Source organism: Heterodontus francisci, chromosome 47 (assembly GCF_036365525.1).
Source record: "Heterodontus francisci isolate sHetFra1 chromosome 47, sHetFra1.hap1, whole genome shotgun sequence".
NCBI lineage: Eukaryota > Metazoa > Chordata > Chondrichthyes > Heterodontiformes > Heterodontidae > Heterodontus > Heterodontus francisci.
The window spans coordinates 17427719-17446307 of NC_090417.1; the positions used below are offsets into that span (position 1 = coordinate 17427719).

The window sequence follows — 18589 nt, forward strand, 5'->3', positions numbered from 1 at the left end:
GCGCTTTACATTTTTATTTAATTGAGCTTGATGACAAATAGTTTCCACTCCATGATGAGTCAGTTGTTCTGTTAAGCGTGAAAGCCATGGGCCCAGCAGTACAGTCATGTGGTGGGTGTGGGAGCATCCTTTTCACTGACACTTAAAGAAACCACTTTATAGAAGTTGGATTAAAAAAGAACGACTTGAAAGAATGTGCATTTCTATTGCGCCTTTCACAACCTGAGAACCTCCCAAAGCGCTTTACAGCCAATGAAGTACTTTTTGAAGTGTAGTCACTATTGTAATGCAGGAAACACAGCAGCCAATTTGCACACAGCAAGATCCCACAAACAGCAAGGTGATAAATGGCCAGATAATCTGTGTTTTAGTGATGTTGGTGAAGGGTTAAACATTGGTCAGGACACTGGGGGAGAACTTCCAAGCTCTTCTGCCATAGTAGCCACAGGATCTTTTCCATCCACCTGGAGGGGCAGACGAGGCATCGGTTTAACCTCGCATCCGAAAGACAGCACCTCCGGCAGTGCAGCACTCCGAGTGTCTGCCTGGATTACATTCTTAGCTCTCTGGAGCAGGATTTGAGCCCATGCCCTTCAGACCTTAAAGTAAGATTGCTACCACTGAATCACAACTCAGTACCATGGCTCATTATTCTTCTCTGTAGCCCAGGGAGATAAAGTAAACTGTCATGGCCAGATTAAGGTCAAATTACTCACCGCAGGAGGAAGCTTTAAAAGTTCAGTTTAAGTTTTGACTGCAGAACTCGGGGACGATAAGTATAAACCGAGAAAAGGCAAGGTCATGGCAGATTTGCATCTTAACTCCATCTACCCGCTTTGGAAACATAACCCTTTGAAATTCTCAATTGACCTCCAGCATCCACTAACCTTTATTTATTTAGAGATACAGCACTGAAACAGGCCCTTCGGCCCACCGAGTCTGTGCCGACCAACAACCACCCATTTATACTAATACTACATTAATCCCATATTACCTACCACATCCCCACCATTCTCCTACCCCCTACCTACACTAGAGGGGCAATTTACAATGACCAATTTATCTATCAACCTGCAAGTCTTTGGCTGTGGGAGGAAACCGGAGCACCCTGCAGAAACCCACACGGTCACAGGGAGAACTTGCAAACTCCGCACAGGCAGTACCCAGAATCGAACCCGGGTCGCTGGAGCTGTGAGGCTGCGGTGCTAACCACTGCGCCACTCTTGCGTCAAGAAGTTTCTCTTGGCATCACCCCTGAATGGCCGAGCTCTAATTTTAGTGTTATTTCCCGACAGTTAGGAGCTGTCTCTCGTTTCCTTGTGCTGCTTCTGTTCAAATGTTGACAGCAAAACAAAAATTTATCAAGTGATGAGTCAAAACTATGACGTTCTATGAAGAACAAAATTGCTTCGTTTCCGGCGTTAGTCAAACCATTTGTTTTTTGGTAGTTTGATTTCTTTTCAAGGTTATCTTCTCCTGGCCCACTTTCAGAGTCTCCCCTTGGCATGGATGTAAGTTCTGTTCACTTCGGCTACGTTGCTATTCGTCACGAGGCCTTGTACACAAGCAATTGATGTTTTTTAATCCCTGCTGACACCCCGCCTGATACCATCCACTGTTGGCGAAATGTGGAATTCAATCCATATCTTGCCACCATCTAATGTGGCAGCAAACATAACTAAAACAGAGCCCCCAATACCCACCCAAACAGTGGGTTTGATTTTAACTTTGATGTGATTGGGGTGGTGAAGGCTCTCAGATGGCTGACACTCTTTTCGAAAGGGCCTCTACCGCTGGACAGCCAAAGAAGCCTCCAATTTCAGGCTCTTTGCCCTTTCTTTAAGTTCCGGGAACTGAATGCGATTCATGGGCACATATCTTAGGTTTAACACCCCATTATGTTCCGAAGCATGTGCACTTGAAGTGCTGTAACCTGTAAGGCTACAGAACTACAGCTGGAAAGTGGGATGAGGTTGGATAGCTCTTCGTTGGCTGGCACAGACACGATAGGCCAAATGGCCTCCTTCGGCACTGCTTATTTTCTATGTTTCTATTCTGGGAGCGCTTGAAAGATTAGATCATGGATTGCAACCTGGAGGCCTTATGAGTCTTTTAAATTAATGCTAATTAGTTTTCAAGCAAGTAGCATACCAGAGAAATATTTGGAAAAGGGCTTCTTTACACTCGGCCGCCCTTGTCGAGGGTTCAACAAAAATTCTGAAATCTGCAGGGTGGATGGGCTGTTAAGTGTCACCAGCTAGTCCTGTGTCTCTGGTGTCAGACATGGCTGAGTGGGTAGCACTTTTGTCTCCAAATCAGAAAATTATGGGTTTATTCCCCACTCCACAGATGTAATCATACAATCTCGGCTGATGCTCCAAGTGTAGGATTGAGGGAGTGCTGCTCTGTTGGAGATGCTGTCTTTCAGACTTGCAGACTTGCAGGTTGATAGGTAAATTGGCCATTGTAAATTGCCCCTAGTGTAGGTAGGTGGTAGGAGAATAGTGGGGATGTGGTAGAGAATATGGGGTTAGTGTAGGGTTAGTATAAATGGGTGGTTGTTGGTCGGCACAGACTCGGTGGGCCGAAGGGCCTGTTTCAGTGCTGTATCTCCAAATAAATTTAAAAAATAAATAAATATTAAACTGAGGCCCATTTGACCTCATAGGTGGGTGTAAAAGATCCCAGGCACTATTTTGAAGAAGAATCAAGTGAGTTCTCCCCAGTGTCCTGGTCAGTAGTTATCCCTCAAACAACGTCACTGAAACATATGATCTGGTCAGTGCTGTCTGTGGGATCTTGCTGTGTGAAAATTGGCTTCTGTGTTTCCGACATTACAACAGTGACGACACTTCAAACTGCTTAATTGGTGATAAAGCACTCTGGGATGTCCTGAGGTGGTGAAAAGAGCTATAGAAAGGCAAGACTTTCGATCTTGAAATGGCCAACTTTCAACAGGTGAACTGATGCACTTTCACTCACAGACCCTCACTGTTAGAAACAGTTTCTGAAGTTTCTCCTGAATTCCCAATTGGATTGTATTGGAGACTGAATATGTTTATGACCCCCTAGTTTTGCAATCCCATAGAAGTGCAACCATCTGCCTGATTGAACTCTTGTGCAGGAATTTCCCGAACACCAATATATGGGAAACTCAATGAAGAATGTCCCTTACCTTGCGCTCGAGTGCAGTACAGTGTGTTCTCCTCCATTGCAATCAAATTGTTCTTTCCTTTCTTTGACCATTGCTTACCATCATTCTTACTAAGCGTTGGCCAATCACCCCAATTCATCTAGAAAAAGAATTAATATCAGTAAAATACTTCAGCACCGTGAAGCCACCATTCAGTTCTTTCCAATACTCGCTGTAGCTTTCTGTTCGGTTGCTCGTTTTCCTTGCCTGGGTCTCTATCTCTTTCCAGCTCTCTTCCTCTTTGTTTAGCTGGTACAGTAAGGATGGAACTGATTGGCCTCCTGTACAATAAATTGCAGAGAAAGTCCATTGATCCCGCACCCCCAGTGGGGAGCCAACACTAAACAGGAGTACAGGCACAGAAATCATTGGTGCAGTCACACATCCCCATCGCACTGCTTCATTTGACTAGTTTCTTTTCACATTTTCAGTGTGGCGAGTATTTAAAAACTGCTACTTTCATTTTACCTCCAAGCTACTTGCTGTTTTCAGATATAATTACCTGATATCCCATCGCATTGCTCACTGACAGTTGCGATGTTTAGTTGTTGGCCTGTCCCTTTAAGGGCACAGCAAGATGACTCCCTGATGGAAGGTGATCTAAATTAGCAAATCCAGCTAATTATTAACTTGTAAATCGCTAAGGTCTTTGAGTCATGTTGACACAGAGGAGGCTCTTTGGGCCATCAAGACCCTGCTAGCTCTCTGTCGAGCAATCCAGGTCATTTGTAACTGCTTGTAAACTTATAGTTCCAGGTCAGAAGAACCCAGCATGAAATTATTGGTTTGTTTTGTCTATGTCTTTTTAAAAATAGTTATCTGCAACCTTAAAAAAGTGACATTTTGAAGTTTGACATTTAGATGTCAGGCAGATGATTCAGGCAAGACTTTCACAAATTATATTTTCATACTTTTTTGCAAGACAGCATGCAGACAGTTTGCATTTTGCTGCTGTATTATCAGACCCATGTGGTGTTATTGTTCCTCTAAAAGTTCACACGTCAGTTGAATCTACACCAGAAGTACTGATTGTCATGAGATTATCTTTTACACAGATTCAATGGTGGAAATTGTGACAGAGGCCTGGGGCTGTGAGGTGCATCAGAAACCCACAGAATTTGGACAAGAATTACAAATGGGCACAGTGTTCTTACCTAGAAAGAGTTATGATTGTTTACATTTTTCACTGAAAGGTTTGTCCTGGCAGAAGCACAATACTGCAGGCTTACTGCGCTGCCGACATCTTGAACCAAGCTTTTGGTCACCTGTCTGAATATCTCTGCCAATGGTTCGGTGTCAAATTTTGTTTGACAGTGCTCTTGTGAAGTGCGTTGGGTGTGTTTTACGATGTTAAAAGTGCTATATAAAGGCAAGTTGTTGTTACATTGCCAGGAGCCTGGGATGGCGAGATGACTGCTGCTGAGGTGTGTCTTAAGAGACGAAGAGGTTGAGAGGTGATCTGAATGATAATTGCCGAGGTATGGGGAAAGGATTCCTCACTCCAGCAGGTGAGTCCAATATTCAGGGTCAGAGTCTTGGAACTAGGACAAGACAATCTGCACGATAAGTTTTTTCATGCTGATAGCTGTGGGATGTGAAATGTATTGCCTGAAAAGGACTTGGATACAGAATCAGTCAAGAGTTTGAAAAGAAATCGACTCACACTTGGGAAGAGGGTGTGGAGAGAGAGAGCAGGCGTTGAGTTGCTGGGACCAGAGGGTGAGTAAATTGGGCCTATGTTCTCTGGGGTTTAGTATTATGAGAGGTGATCTCATTGAAACTTGGAATAGTCTGAAGGGGCTTTACAGGGTAGACACTGAGAGGTCGTTTCCCCTGGCTGGGGAATCTAGAACACGGGGGCACAGTCTCAGGATAAGGGGTTGGTCATTTAGGACTGAGATGAAGAGATATTTCTTGACTCAAACGGTTGTTTGAATCTTTGGAATTTTCTACCCATTTTTTATGGATGGTCCATTGTTGAATATATTTAAGGCTGAGATAGACAGATTTTTGGTCTCTCAGGGAATCAAGGGATATGAGGAGAGGGCAGGAAAGTGGAGTTGAGGCAGAAGATCAGCCATGATCATACTGAATGGCGCAGCAGACCCGAGGGGCCGAATGGTCTACTCCTGCTCCTATTTCTTATGTTCTTATTTTGGCAATTGAAAAGACAGAGCTACCACAGCCAACGCAATAGCGGAGCAGCCCCAATGAGCTAAATGGCTCCTATTAATGTCTCACTGTGGCCAGGTCCCAAAGCCCAGGTTGCCACACACAGAAACTGTCCACACCTGACACCAACTTAGCTCTGTGAGGTAGCTATAGCATATTGCTAAATGGCACTAGGCAGGTAACAGGGCACCCATTCTCAGGAAGTAGGAATTCTGTCATTTCCTATCTCGTCACCTTGAATTACGCTGGCACTGACGGTGATATCTCTGAGCCGATCGGTGGCCCAGGCAGCTTTCTATCCTCAGTCAAAGCAGTGAATGGTTTGGATGGAAGCGATCAACAAAACTTCCGTTACATTGCGCCTTTGCCATCATAAAGTGCCCCAAAACGCTATCTATCGGTCCATATGTTTGTGTATCACATCTGGCACAGCTGTCACACTTCCAGATGGCACACACTCGCCATCATACATTTTTTTTTTAAAGATGCAAAATAATCTCATAAAAAGTTAGAACACAATTCACTGAAGCCACAGCGTGAAATTTACAAGCAGTTCCAATTGCACTCTGACTGACTGCATCAGTTTCCCATCAGCTGCAATTACCTGGATTTTGCCTGAAAGGGACAGGGCAGCAGCTAAACGTCGGAACCGAGCTGCAGAGCTGAGACCAGCCGTGGGCAACTCTGTGAAGATATCCTGCAAGCACTAACTGTTCTCAAGCTTTGCAGGTGGTCTTACCGGAAAAGCCATCTCACAAAGGCTCTGGCTCCAGTCCTCGTATTCTGACGACTCGGCTGCGAAGACAAACAGTTTCTCAGTCGTTTCCAAATGAAATGACCGGCATTCACTGGGGCAGCTCTCGCTTGGGGCCTCCACGATCCGAATGCAGTCGCTGAGTTTTATGACATTTTTGTTCTCTCTTTTCTTGGTCCCTTGCCGTTCTGTCATGCTCGTGGCCTCCTTGAACTCGAAATACTCCAGGCGAGCCACAGAGCAAGTGCTTTCGCCATAGAGCAAAACCCAAACTTTCTTCCATTTCTGCAAAGAAAGAGAGAGAAGATTGCCCAATTTCACAAAAAAATCATGAAATCACACAGTAAAGGTGGAGGCCATTCAACCCATCATGCCTGTGCTGGCTCTTGGAAAGAGCTCTGAATTAATCCCATTCCCCCTACACAGTCTGGCTAGCCTCAGAACTTTTTTGTTTTTCCATTTTCAGAATTTATCCAATTCCCTTTTGAAAGTTCGAATTGAATCTGCTTCCACTGCCCTGTCAGGCAGCGCATTCCACATCACAACAACACACAATGTCAGAAAGAATTCACCTCCTTCCCTCCCCTGGTTCTTTTGATAATCACATTATCATTGTGTCCACTGGTTATTGAATCTCCCACCAGTGGAAAGGTCCTAATTATTTACTCTTATCAAAACCCTTCATGATTTTGAACACCTCTATCAAATCTCCCCTCAACCTTCTCTGCTCCATTATTATTCTTCTACATTAACTGGGAGCAGGACATACAGCTGTTTGCTCTGATGTTGGATCTGCTTTTATGCAGTCACCTTTAATAAATGATTCTTAGCCCCACAGAGCTGCTTAAGTGATCAATCCATTTTGTAGGTCTAAATGTGTGGAGGCCTTGGGTGTGGGTGCAGGGAGAGGAGGGGGTGGGTCGTGACTGTCTTTCCCCAGATCAAGGCTGAGATTTGCGGCTGAGAATTTCCTCACAGAACTTCTCGATTCCCCGGTGGAAGTCTGGGGGAAACCCACTTATGCAGGTGAATGTGCTTTTGTGCTGCACTGTCAGTGAGGTCACAACATGACTTTACTCTGGGGAGCAAAAGCCAGAGAGCGAGTAAAATGGACAGCCCACCTCATCCCTCCAATTTCCTCTGGTAGCTCTGTGTAACTTTCTATTTGTCTACCTATTATGTCGGTCAGTCGGTTCATCAGTTTATCTCTTTCTTTGCTCCATCTATCTGTGCCTGCCTCTATCTCAATATCCATTAATCTGTCTAATATCACACCCTGTCCGTCACACCTCCTGTCTGTCACACACCCATCCGTCACACTCCCTGTCCTTCGCACTTCCTGTCCATCACACTCCCAGTCCGTCACACTCCCTGTCCGTCAGACCCCTGTCCATCACACCTCCTGTACGTCACATCTCCTGTCTGTCACACTCCTTGCCTGTCACATCTCCTGTCTGTCACACTCCTTGCCTGTCACATCTCCTGTCCGTCACACTCCTTTTCTGTCACACCTCCTGTCTGTCACACCCCTGTCCGTCACACTCCCTGTCTGTCACATTCCCTGTCGGTCACACCCCTGTCTGTCACAGTCCTTGCCTGTCACACCTCCTGTCCATCACATCTCCTGTCCGTCACACTCCTTGTCTGTCACACCTCCTGTCCGTCACACCCCTGTCCATCACACTCCCTGTCTGTCACACCCCTGTCCGTCACACCTCCTGTCCATCACACCCCTGTCTGTCACACCCCTGTCCATCACACCTCCTGTCCATCACACCCCTGTCTGTCGAGCCTCCTGTCCGTCACACGCCTTGTCTGTAACACCTCCTGTCTGTCACACCCCTGTCCATCACACTCCCTGTCTGTCACACTCCCTGTCCGTCACTCCTCCATCCATCACACCTCCTGTCCGTCACATCTCCTGTCCATCACACTCCTTGTCTGCCACACCTCCTGTCCATCACACCCCTGTCCATCACACTCCCTGTCTGTCACACCCCTGTCCATCACACTCCCTGTCCGTCACACCTCCATCCATCACACCTCCTGTCCGTCACATCTCCTGTCCGTCACACTCCCTGTCTGACACACCCCTGTCCATCACACCCCTGTCCATCACACTCCCTGTCTGTCACACCCCTGTCCATCACACTCCCTGTCCGTCACACCTCCATCCATCACACCTCCTGTCCGTCACACTCCCTGTCTGACACACCCCTGTCCATCACACCCCTGTCCGTCACACCTCCTGTCCGTCACACTCCCTGTCTGACACACCCCTGTCCATCACACCCCTGTCCGTCACACCTCCTGTCCGTCACACCCCTGTCTGTCGCGCCTCCTTTCCGTCACACCCCCCATCCGTCTCACCTCCTATCCGTCACACTCCATGTCCGTCACATTCCCTGTCCTTCGCACTTCCTATCTGTCATACTCCCTGTCCGTCACACTCCCTGTCCGTCACACTCCCTGTCCGTCACACCCCCATCTGTCACACTTCCTGTCCGTCACACTCCTTGTCTGTCACACCTCCTGTCCATCACATTCCCTGTCTGTCACAATCCCTGTCCGTCACAATCCCTGTCCGTCACACTCCCTATCCGTCGCACCTCCTGTCCGTCACACTCCATGTCCATCACACTCCATCCTTTGCACTTCCTGTCTGTCACACTCCCTGTTTAAGCATTAAAGTGACACATAGTTGCAGCAGAATAATATGATGTGTTTTACAAGGTATATTGGTCCAATGTTAGGAGAAATGTTAGATGTAAGTATCTATTGCCTGCCATGTACCATCGCACTCCACCCATTACACTCAAGAAGTCAAACTCTGTTTCAGATTCAAAATTATCTCTGAAAAACAATAGAGTAAGAAAGCCAGACTGGATTCTTCTGATGTGAATCCTGAAATCTCCAAGCAAGTTCCTGACCTCAGCAATTTGCAAGCTGTTGCCAGTGGACAGGTTTCCAAAGGGAGTACATGAGGCTGCTGTTAAAGACTAGCTTAGCAGCTGGCACCACAACCACATCAATATTCCAGGTTACCCACGATCGGTGTCACAGGAACTCTGCCAGTCAAGTGAAAATTCTGCATCGCAACACAGTTCCCTGGGAAAAGGAATAATTTCTGGATGACAACACGCCTTCACTGTGGAGCAGATACTGGGGAATCCCTCATTAACCAACGCCAACCTTCACAACCATTCACCAATTCACATCCCCACTCCTGGGTTTTGCTTAACAGCCATTAATTGATAAATGAGACAGTTTAATTTCCCTGACCAGCTTGAATTCCATCAGCTTTATTCACAATACCTTCCCCAATAAGAACATAAGAAATAGGAACAGGAGTTGGCCATTCAGCTCCTCAAGCCTGCCCCGCCATTCAATACGATCATGGCTGATCTGTCCCAGGCCTCAACTTCTCTTTCGGGCCTGCTCTGCCTAACCCTCGACTCCCCGAGATTTCAAAAATCTATCTACCTCCTCCTTAAGTATATTTAGTGACTTAGCCTCCACAACTCTCTGGGATAGAGAATTCCAGACATTCACCACCCTCTGAGAGAAGAAATTCCTTCGCATCTCAGTTTTAAATGTGTGCCCCCTTATTCTGTCATTATGTCCCCTTGTTCAAGATTCCCCCACCAGTGAAAACATATTCTCAACATCGACCCTGTCAAGCCCCCGTCATTAATATAGATCGGTTGGAGACTTGGGCGGAGAAATGGCAGATGGAGTTTAATTCGGACAAATGTGAGATAATGCATTTTGGAAGATCTAATACAGGTGGGAAGTATACAGTGAATGGCAGAACCCTTAGGAGTATTGACAGGCAGAGAGATCTGGACGTACAGGTCAACAGGTCACTGAAAGTGGCAACGCAGGTGGATAAGGTAGTCAAGAAGGCATACGGCATGCTTGCCTTCATCGGTCGGGGCATAGAGTATAAAATAGGCAAGTCATGCTGCAGCTGTACAGAACTTTAGTTTGGCCACACTTAGAATATTGCGTGCAATTCTGGTCGCCACACTACCAGAAGGACATGGAGGCTTTGGAGAGAGTACAGAGGAGGTTTACCAGGATGTTGCCTGGTCTGGAGGGCATTAGCTATGAGGAGAGGTTGGATTAACTCGGATTGTTTTCACTGGAACGACGGACTTGGAGGGGCGACATGATAGAGGTTTACAAAGTTATGAGCGGCATGGACAGAGTGGACAGTCAGAAGCTTTTTCCCAGGGTGCAAGAGTCAGTTACTAGGGGACATAGGTTTAAGGTGCGTGGGGCAAAGTTTAGAGGGGATGTGCGAGGCAAGTTTTTTACACAGAGGGTGGTGAGTGCCTGTAACTTGGTGCCAGGGGAGGTGGTGGAAGCAGGTACGATAGCAACGTTTAAGTGGCATCTTGACAAGAATAGGATGGGAATAGAGGGATATGGGCTCTGGAAGTGCAGAAGGTTGTTAGTTTAGGCAGGCATCAAGATCGGCGCAGGCTTGGAGGGCCGAATGGCCTGTTCCTGTGCTGTACTGTTCTTTGTTCTTTGTTCTTTGTTCTTTGCTTTCTGTCCCTTCCTCCAGTCATTAATATTGATAGTAAATAGTTGAAGCCCTAAGACTGATCCTTGTGGTGACCCCACTAGTTACAGCTTTCCAACCTGAAAAAGACCCATTGATCCCAACTGTCTGCCTTCTGTGTGTTAGCCAATCCTCAATCCATGCCAACACATTACCCCCAATACCCTGAGCTCTTATTTTATGCAATAACCTTTTATGTGGCACCTTATCGAACATTTTCTGGAAATCCAAATACATTACATCTACCGGTTCCCCTTTATCCACTCTGCTTGTTACATCCTCAAAGAACTGGAATAAATTTGTCAAACATGATTTCCCTTTCATAAAACCATGTTGACTCTGTTTGAATGCATTATGTTTTTCTAAATTTCTTCCTTAATAATGGACTCTAGCATTTTCCCAATGACTGATGTTAAGCTAACTGGTCTATAGTTTCCTGCTTTCTGCCTCCCTTCTGTCTTGAATAGGGGCATCACATTAGCGGTTTTCCAATCAGCTGGTCTATCCAATAGCTTGGCTGGCGCATTAGGAAAGAAGCTACGTGTGGTCGCACGCCAGAAGAGGGGCTATCTTTACCCAGTGATAGAACCTCACCACTACTTTTCCAGCAGATTAATCCTGGTTAAGAATGAACCTTTTGCAGTTGTGTTATCAATCTCAATAATGTCGACACGAGTGCAACCATGGCCGCCTCTACTTGGGACTAAACCCTCTTGTATCAGGAGACTTCCAAAGGCTTGCACAAGATCACAAGGTATTTACAGGTGAGGAAGGCCATTCAGCCCATCTTAATTCTTTCATTACACTTCTTCCTCATCACGCACTGAAACATCTGATTATCTCTTCAATGATCCCAGGGTCTCAGCTTCCATTACTCAGTCTAAGATGTCATTCCTAAGTGTTGATCACATTGTGTGAAATGTGTCCTGAGACCAGGCAAAATTTCTACTTTTACTAGTTTGACCCTGTGTCCCCCTGACCTAGTCTCACAATTTACTTCAAACGCACTCTGAACTATGTCGCTTTAGATCACCTCTCAGTTTCTTCCTTTGCAGGCGGAATCGCTCGAGTCTTTCCTCATAACACAGACTGCTGGGAATCACCCATGTGACTCTGCTCTGTCTCCAACGCTTGAATCTCTCCCTTGTGTCTTAGTGACCAGGACTGGACCCGTACTCAAGATGCAGTGTGACAAGAACTGGACCGAGTACTAAGAAAGCAATTTGACCAGAACTGGACTCAGTATCAAGGTGCAGTGTGAACTGAACTGGACTCAGTATCAAGGTGAATCTGACCAGAACTGGACTCAGTATCAAGGTACAGTGTGACCAGAACTGGACTCAGTATCAAGGTGAACCTGACCAGAACTGGACTCAGTATCAAGGTACAGTTTGACCAGAACTGGACTCAGTACCAAGGTGCAATCTGACCAGAACTGGACTCAGTATCAAGGTGCAATCTGACCAGAACTGCACTCCGTATCAAGGTGCAATCTGACCAGAACTGCACTCAGTATCAAGGTGCAATATGACCAGAACTGCACTCCGTATCAAGGTGCAATCTGACCAGAACTGCACTCTGTATCAAGGTGCAATCTGACCAGAAGTGCACTCAGTATCAAGGTGCAATCTGACCAGAACTGCACTCCGTATCAAGGTGCAATCTGACCAGAACTGCACTCCGTATCAAGGTGAACCTGACCAGAACTGCACTCAGTATCAAGGTGCAATCTGACCAGAACTGCACTCAGTATCAAGGTGCAATCTGACCAGAACTGCACTCCGTATCAAGGTGCAATCTGACCAGAACTGCACTCCGTATCAAGGTGCAATCTGACCAGAACTGCACTCCGTATCAAGGTGAACCTGACCAGAAGTGCACTCAGTATCAAGGTGCAATCTGACCAGAACTGCACTCCGTATCAAGGTGCAATCTGACCAGAACTGCACTCCGTATCAAGGTGAACCTGACCAGAACTGCACTCAGTATCAAGGTGCAATCTGACCAGAACTGCACTCCGTATCAAGGTGCAATCTGACCAGAACTGCACTCAGTATCAAGGTGCAATCTGACCAGAACTGCACTCCGTATCAAGGTGCAATCTGACCAGAACTGCACTCCGTATCAAGGTGCAATCTGACCAGAACTGCACTCCGTATCAAGGTGCAATCTGACCAGAACTGCACTCCGTATCAAGGTGAACCTGACCAGAACTGGACTCAGTATCAAGGTGCAATCTGACCAGAACTGCACTCCGTATCAAGGTGCAATCTGACCAGAACTGCACTCCGTATCAAGGTGAACCTGACCAGAAGTGCACTCAGTATCAAGGTGCAATCTGACCAGAACTGCACTCCGTATCAAGGTGCAATCTGACCAGAACTGCACTCCGTATCAAGGTGAACCTGACCAGAACTGGACTCAGTATCAAGGTGCAATCTGACCAGAACTGCACTCCGTATCAAGGTGCAATCTGACCAGAACTGCACTCCGTATCAAGGTGAACCTGACCAGAAGTGCACTCAGTATCAAGGTGCAATCTGACCAGAACTGCACTCCGTATCAAGGTGCAATCTGACCAGAACTGCATTCCGTATCAAGGTGAACCTGACCAGAACTGCACTCAGTATCAAGGTGCAATCTGACCAGAACTGCACTCCGTATCAAGGTGCAATCTGACCAGAACTGCACTCAGTATCAAGGTGCAATCTGACCAGAACTGCACTCCGTATCAAGGTGCAATCTGACCAGAACTGCACTCCGTATCAAGGTGCAATCTGACCAGAACTGCACTCCGTATCAAGGTGAACCTGACCAGAAGTGCACTCAGTATCAAGGTGCAATCTGACCAGAACTGCACTCCGTATCAAGGTGCAATCTGACCAGAACTGCACTCCGTATCAAGGTGAACCTGACCAGAACTGCACTCAGTATCAAGGTGCAATCTGACCAGAACTGCACTCCGTATCAAGGTGAACCTGACCAGAAGTGCACTCAGTATCAAGGTGCAATCTGACCAGAACTGCACTCCGTATCAAGGTGCAATCTGACCAGAACTGCACTCCGTATCAAGGTGAACCTGACCAGAACTGCACTCAGTATCAAGGTGCAATCTGACCAGAACTGCACTCAGTATCAAGGTGCAATCTGACCAGAACTGCACTCCGTATCAAGGTGCAATCTGACCAGAACTGCACTCCGTATCAAGGTGCAATCTGACCAGAACTGCACTCCGTATCAAGGTGAACCTGACCAGAAGTGCACTCAGTATCAAGGTGCAATCTGACCAGAACTGCACTCCGTATCAAGGTGCAATCTGACCAGAACTGCACTCCGTATCAAGGTGAACCTGACCAGAACTGCACTCAGTATCAAGGTGCAATCTGACCAGAACTGCACTCCGTATCAAGGTGCAATCTGACCAGAACTGCACTCAGTATCAAGGTGCAATCTGACCAGAACTGCACTCCGTATCAAGGTGCAATCTGACCAGAACTGCACTCCGTATCAAGGTGCAATCTGACCAGAACTGCACTCCGTATCAAGGTGAACCTGACCAGAAGTGCACTCAGTATCAAGGTGCAATCTGACCAGAACTGCACTCCGTATCAAGGTGCAATCTGACCAGAACTGCACTCCGTATCAAGGTGAACCTGACCAGAACTGGACTCAGTATCAAGGTACAGTTTGACCAGAACTGGACTCAGTACCAAGGTGCAATCTGACCAGAACTGGACTCAGTATCAAGGTGCAATCTGACCAGAACTGCACTCCGTATCAAGGTGCAATCTGACCAGAACTGCACTCAGTATCAAGGTGCAATATGACCAGAACTGCACTCCGTATCAAGGTGCAATCTGACCAGAACTGCACTCCGTATCAAGGTGCAATCTGACCAGAACTGGACTCAGTACTCAAAGTGCAGTCTGGCCACTGCTTTGTACTTTTTAATCGTTCAACAATCTATTGGCTTTGTTGATTGCTGCTTTCCGTTAATTGAACATTTAGCATCAATTAACCCAGGATTGCTTGGGTTGCACAACACTAATGGGATTGATGTTCCAAAGGCCCAGCCCAGGGACATTGGGCAGAATGGTCTCCTTCATTGCTGTATGAGTTAATGAGGTTTCCTTCAACAATAGGGATGCAGCAGGACTTGGAAATATTTGGTCATGATGACTGTGGGGTTGCTGGACTGGCCAGTCTTTTCCTGCTCACTATTTTCATATTCCGAAGACTGGTATTTATCGCCCTTGAGAAGACGGTGGTGGGACCTCCTCCATAAAATGCTGCAATCTGTGCAGTGAAGGTGCTCCCATAATAGTGTGACGCAGGAGAGGTCTAGACTTTGGATGCAGTGAGAATAAAGGAACGGCCGATATATGTCCACGTCGGGATGGAAGTGCGACTGGGTGGGAAACTCTCCTTGCTGCTTTGCGTTTGTAAAAGATCACGGGTTGTGCTGGAAGTTTCCTAAACACGAACCTGTCATATTTTTATCTCCCAGCACCCCAGTACTTCTGCTGCAGCTTCAACTGCTGCATCTTTGATGTGTGTAATATGTTATCATGAGTCAGGAACTGGAGAGCAGGTGCAATATATCCACCTAACCACCATCAGCAACTGTGGCACACACCTGACCCTGAACAAGTCAAAAGGTAAGTAAAGAGTCCAGCAGAGGGAGATCGCAGGGGAGGATCCAACCTCAAGTCTCATGTGAGATTCATACAGCTGCTTACAAGGGAAGAGTAGCTGAGCTTGTGTTCCCTTGCCTGCCTCATGGCTTTTATGTTCAGAGGACCTTGTTGTAAGGTAGCTGTAATCACAAAGCCCTATCTACACTTCACAATTGGGGGATGTGGGGGACACACACGCACCTGTCACAAGTGCCCTCCCCTCTGAAGACTGTAGTATTCAGAGCTGGCATCCCAGTCTCCATTCTCTGGTACTGTCTGAATTGGGGTTCAAGCGCAACTCTTCTGACTCACAGAGTTGGAAATGCAACCCCTGAGTTAGTGGTCACTCCATTCAGACATCAGTCTGCTGTTGGATGTCAGCCCAGCATTTTGAGGCAAGGTTCCCTATCGGTGGCACATTTCCATGTCAGCTGTGGCTCGGTGGGTCATATTCTCACCTCTGTGTCAGAGGTCAAGCCCCACTCCAGAGATGAGAAAATAAACTCGACTGACACTTCCAATGCAGTACTGAGGGAGTGCTGCACTGTCGGAGGGGTAGTACTGAGAGAGTCGTACACTGTTATAAATAAAAGCAAATTATTAAAGACGTCAGAAATGCTCCATCCATCAATATTGGCGACCACGCTCTGGAAGTGGTTCAAGAGTTCACCTACCTAGGCTCAACTATCACCAGTAACCTGTCTCTAGATGCAGAAATCAACAAGCGCATGGGTAAGGCTTCCACTGCTATGTCCAGACTGGCCAAGAGAGTGTGGGAAAATGGCGCACTGACACGGAACACAAAAGTCCGAGTGTATCAGGCCTGTGTCCTCAGTACCTTGCTCTATGGCAGCGAGGCCTGGACAACGTATGCCAACCAAGAGCGACGTCTCAATTCATTCCATCTTCGCTGCCTCCGGAGAATACTTGGCATCAGGTGGCAGGACCGTATCTTCAACACAGAAGTCCTCGAGGCGGCCAACATCCCCAGCTTGTACACACTACTGAGTCAGCGGTGCTTGAGCCGCATGGAAGATGGCAGGATCCCCAAAGACACATTGTACAGCGAGCTCGCCACTGGTATCAGACCCACCGGCCGTCCACGTCTCCGCTTTAAAGACGTCTGCAAACGCGACATGAAATCCTGTGACATTGATCACAAGTCGTGGGAGCCAGTTGCCAGCGTTCGCCAGAGCTGGCGGGCAGCCATAAAGACGGGGCTAAAATGTGGCGAGTCGAAGAGACTTAGTCGTTGGCAGGAAAAAAGACAGAGGTGCAAGGGGAGAGCCAACTGTGCAACAGCCCCGACAAACATATTTCTCTGCAGCACCTGGTGAAGAGCCTGTCACTCTAGAATTGGCCTTTATAGCCACTCCAGGCGCTGCTTCACAAACCACTGACCACCTCCAGGCGCGTATCCATTGTCTCTCGAGATAAGGAGGCCCAAAAGAAGAAAAAGAACTGCAGATGCGGGAAATCTGTAATAAAAACAAGAAATGCTGGAAATACTCAGCAGGTCTGGCAGCATCCGTGGAGAGAGAAGCAGAGTTAAAGTTTCAGGTCTGCGACCTTGATAGGGTGTTAACGGACTGAAAATTGAACAACCACAAGTACAAACATCCAAAAGAACAGTGGGTAAGCAAACTGAACAAACTAAGATGAAATAAAATAAAACAAATACAAAAAAAATACATAAAAAAAGAAAAAAAATAACTAAGAATAAAAGTAAAATGGGGGGCCCATCATGCTCTGAAATTATTGAACTCAATGTTCAGTCCGGCAGGCTGTAGTGTGACTGACCAATTAGGCACACTACAGCCTGCCAGACTGAACATTGAGTTCAATAATTTCAGAGCATGATGGGCCCCCCATTTTACTTTTATTTTCAGTTATTGTTTTCTTTTTTCTTTTGTGTTTATTTTATTTTATTTCATCTTAGTTTGTTCAGTTTGCTTACCCACTGTTTTTTTTCATGTTTGTACTTGCGGCTGTTCAATTTTCAGCCCGTTAACACCCTATGTGTACTAATGCTTTGTCTTTCAACACACCACTAACATATTGTTCACCTTTGCTCCGTGACCTTCTGGTCAGCTGCTCTGTGACCTTGTCCTATCTACACCTTCTCCTTTGTTATCTCTTGCACCACCCCCGCTTTACTTGCTTCTAACCTTTTACATTTCTAATATTTGCCAGTTCTGAAGAAGGGTCACTGACCTGAAACGTTAACTCTACGAGTCTTACACTGTTGGCGGGTTGGTACTGAGGGAGTGCTAAACTGTCAGAAGTGCCGTCATTTCCAGGACACAAGGAGGAACCGCAATTAAGCTGTACCATTAACACGAGAACAATTCTAGGAGGGAAGACTGGCCCAGATCAGGAGTGGGGATAAGGGATGGTCAGTTTGCCTTTTCAGAATCACTAGGTGACAGAAGAATGAGAAGACACAGGCAAGTGAAGGAATTCCACAGATTTGAAATGGGGACATTATGATCTGTCTCAGTTTTCACACATTGGAAAAGCAGCAATTGGGAGTAGAACTGAAGGAGATAATTTTAAGCTAACTCCCCAAGAAGTCAATGCAGAGTAAAATCGGGCAAGTTTTTAAACAGGCAACCAACTGGATCCTGCCTTAAAATTAATCCTGAAGTAATCACAATCCACCTTCCAATAGTGTCAGTACAACAGATATCATGTCCATTACATAGTGAAACTCTCCTTGTTCTCACAGTTGAATAAAGGTAGCAGAGGGCATTTGATTTTGCAGTCTGAGCCCATTTGAGCAAATCCCTCAATATAGTGCCTGCCCTCATTTTAAGACAAGACCCAACTGGAAGTGAATTGAAGGCTTCCTGAGAACACCCGAGCTGTTAGGCAGAATTCACAAAATCATAGAATCACAGAAGGAGACCATTCACCCTTCACACCTGTGCTGGCTCTTTGGTAGCTTTCCAATTAACCCCATTCCCCCGCTCTTTCCCCAAAGCCCTGTCATTATTTCCCCCTTCAAGTATTCAACCAATTCCCTTTTGAAAGTTACTGTTGAATCTGATTCCACCACCCTTTCAGGCAGCGCGTTCCAGATCACGACAACTCACTGCGTTGAAAAAATGTTTCTTAAAAATGCTTACAGTTCAGTGACCATGAGTAAAGGTGTGAATGATAGTGAGGCATCAAATGACATTACTATCGGAATAAACAGCCACATGAACCCACACACAAAAGTG

At 46.5% G+C, this 18589-nt stretch overlaps 1 protein-coding gene across 1 annotated transcript in view; it reads right to left on the bottom strand.

Moving 5' to 3' along the window:
• Nucleotides 1-18589, bottom strand: part of LOC137357105 (docking protein 2-like) — a 61088-nt gene that overhangs the window by 26609 nt on the left and 15890 nt on the right. Inside the window, exons 2-3 of the mRNA XM_068023139.1 lie at nt 6105-6404; nt 3176-3293 (exon numbers count right to left, since the gene is read on the bottom strand). Of these exons, the coding sequence (XP_067879240.1) occupies nt 3176-3293; nt 6105-6404 (418 nt within the window). The remainder of the gene's footprint in view (nt 1-3175; nt 3294-6104; nt 6405-18589) is intronic.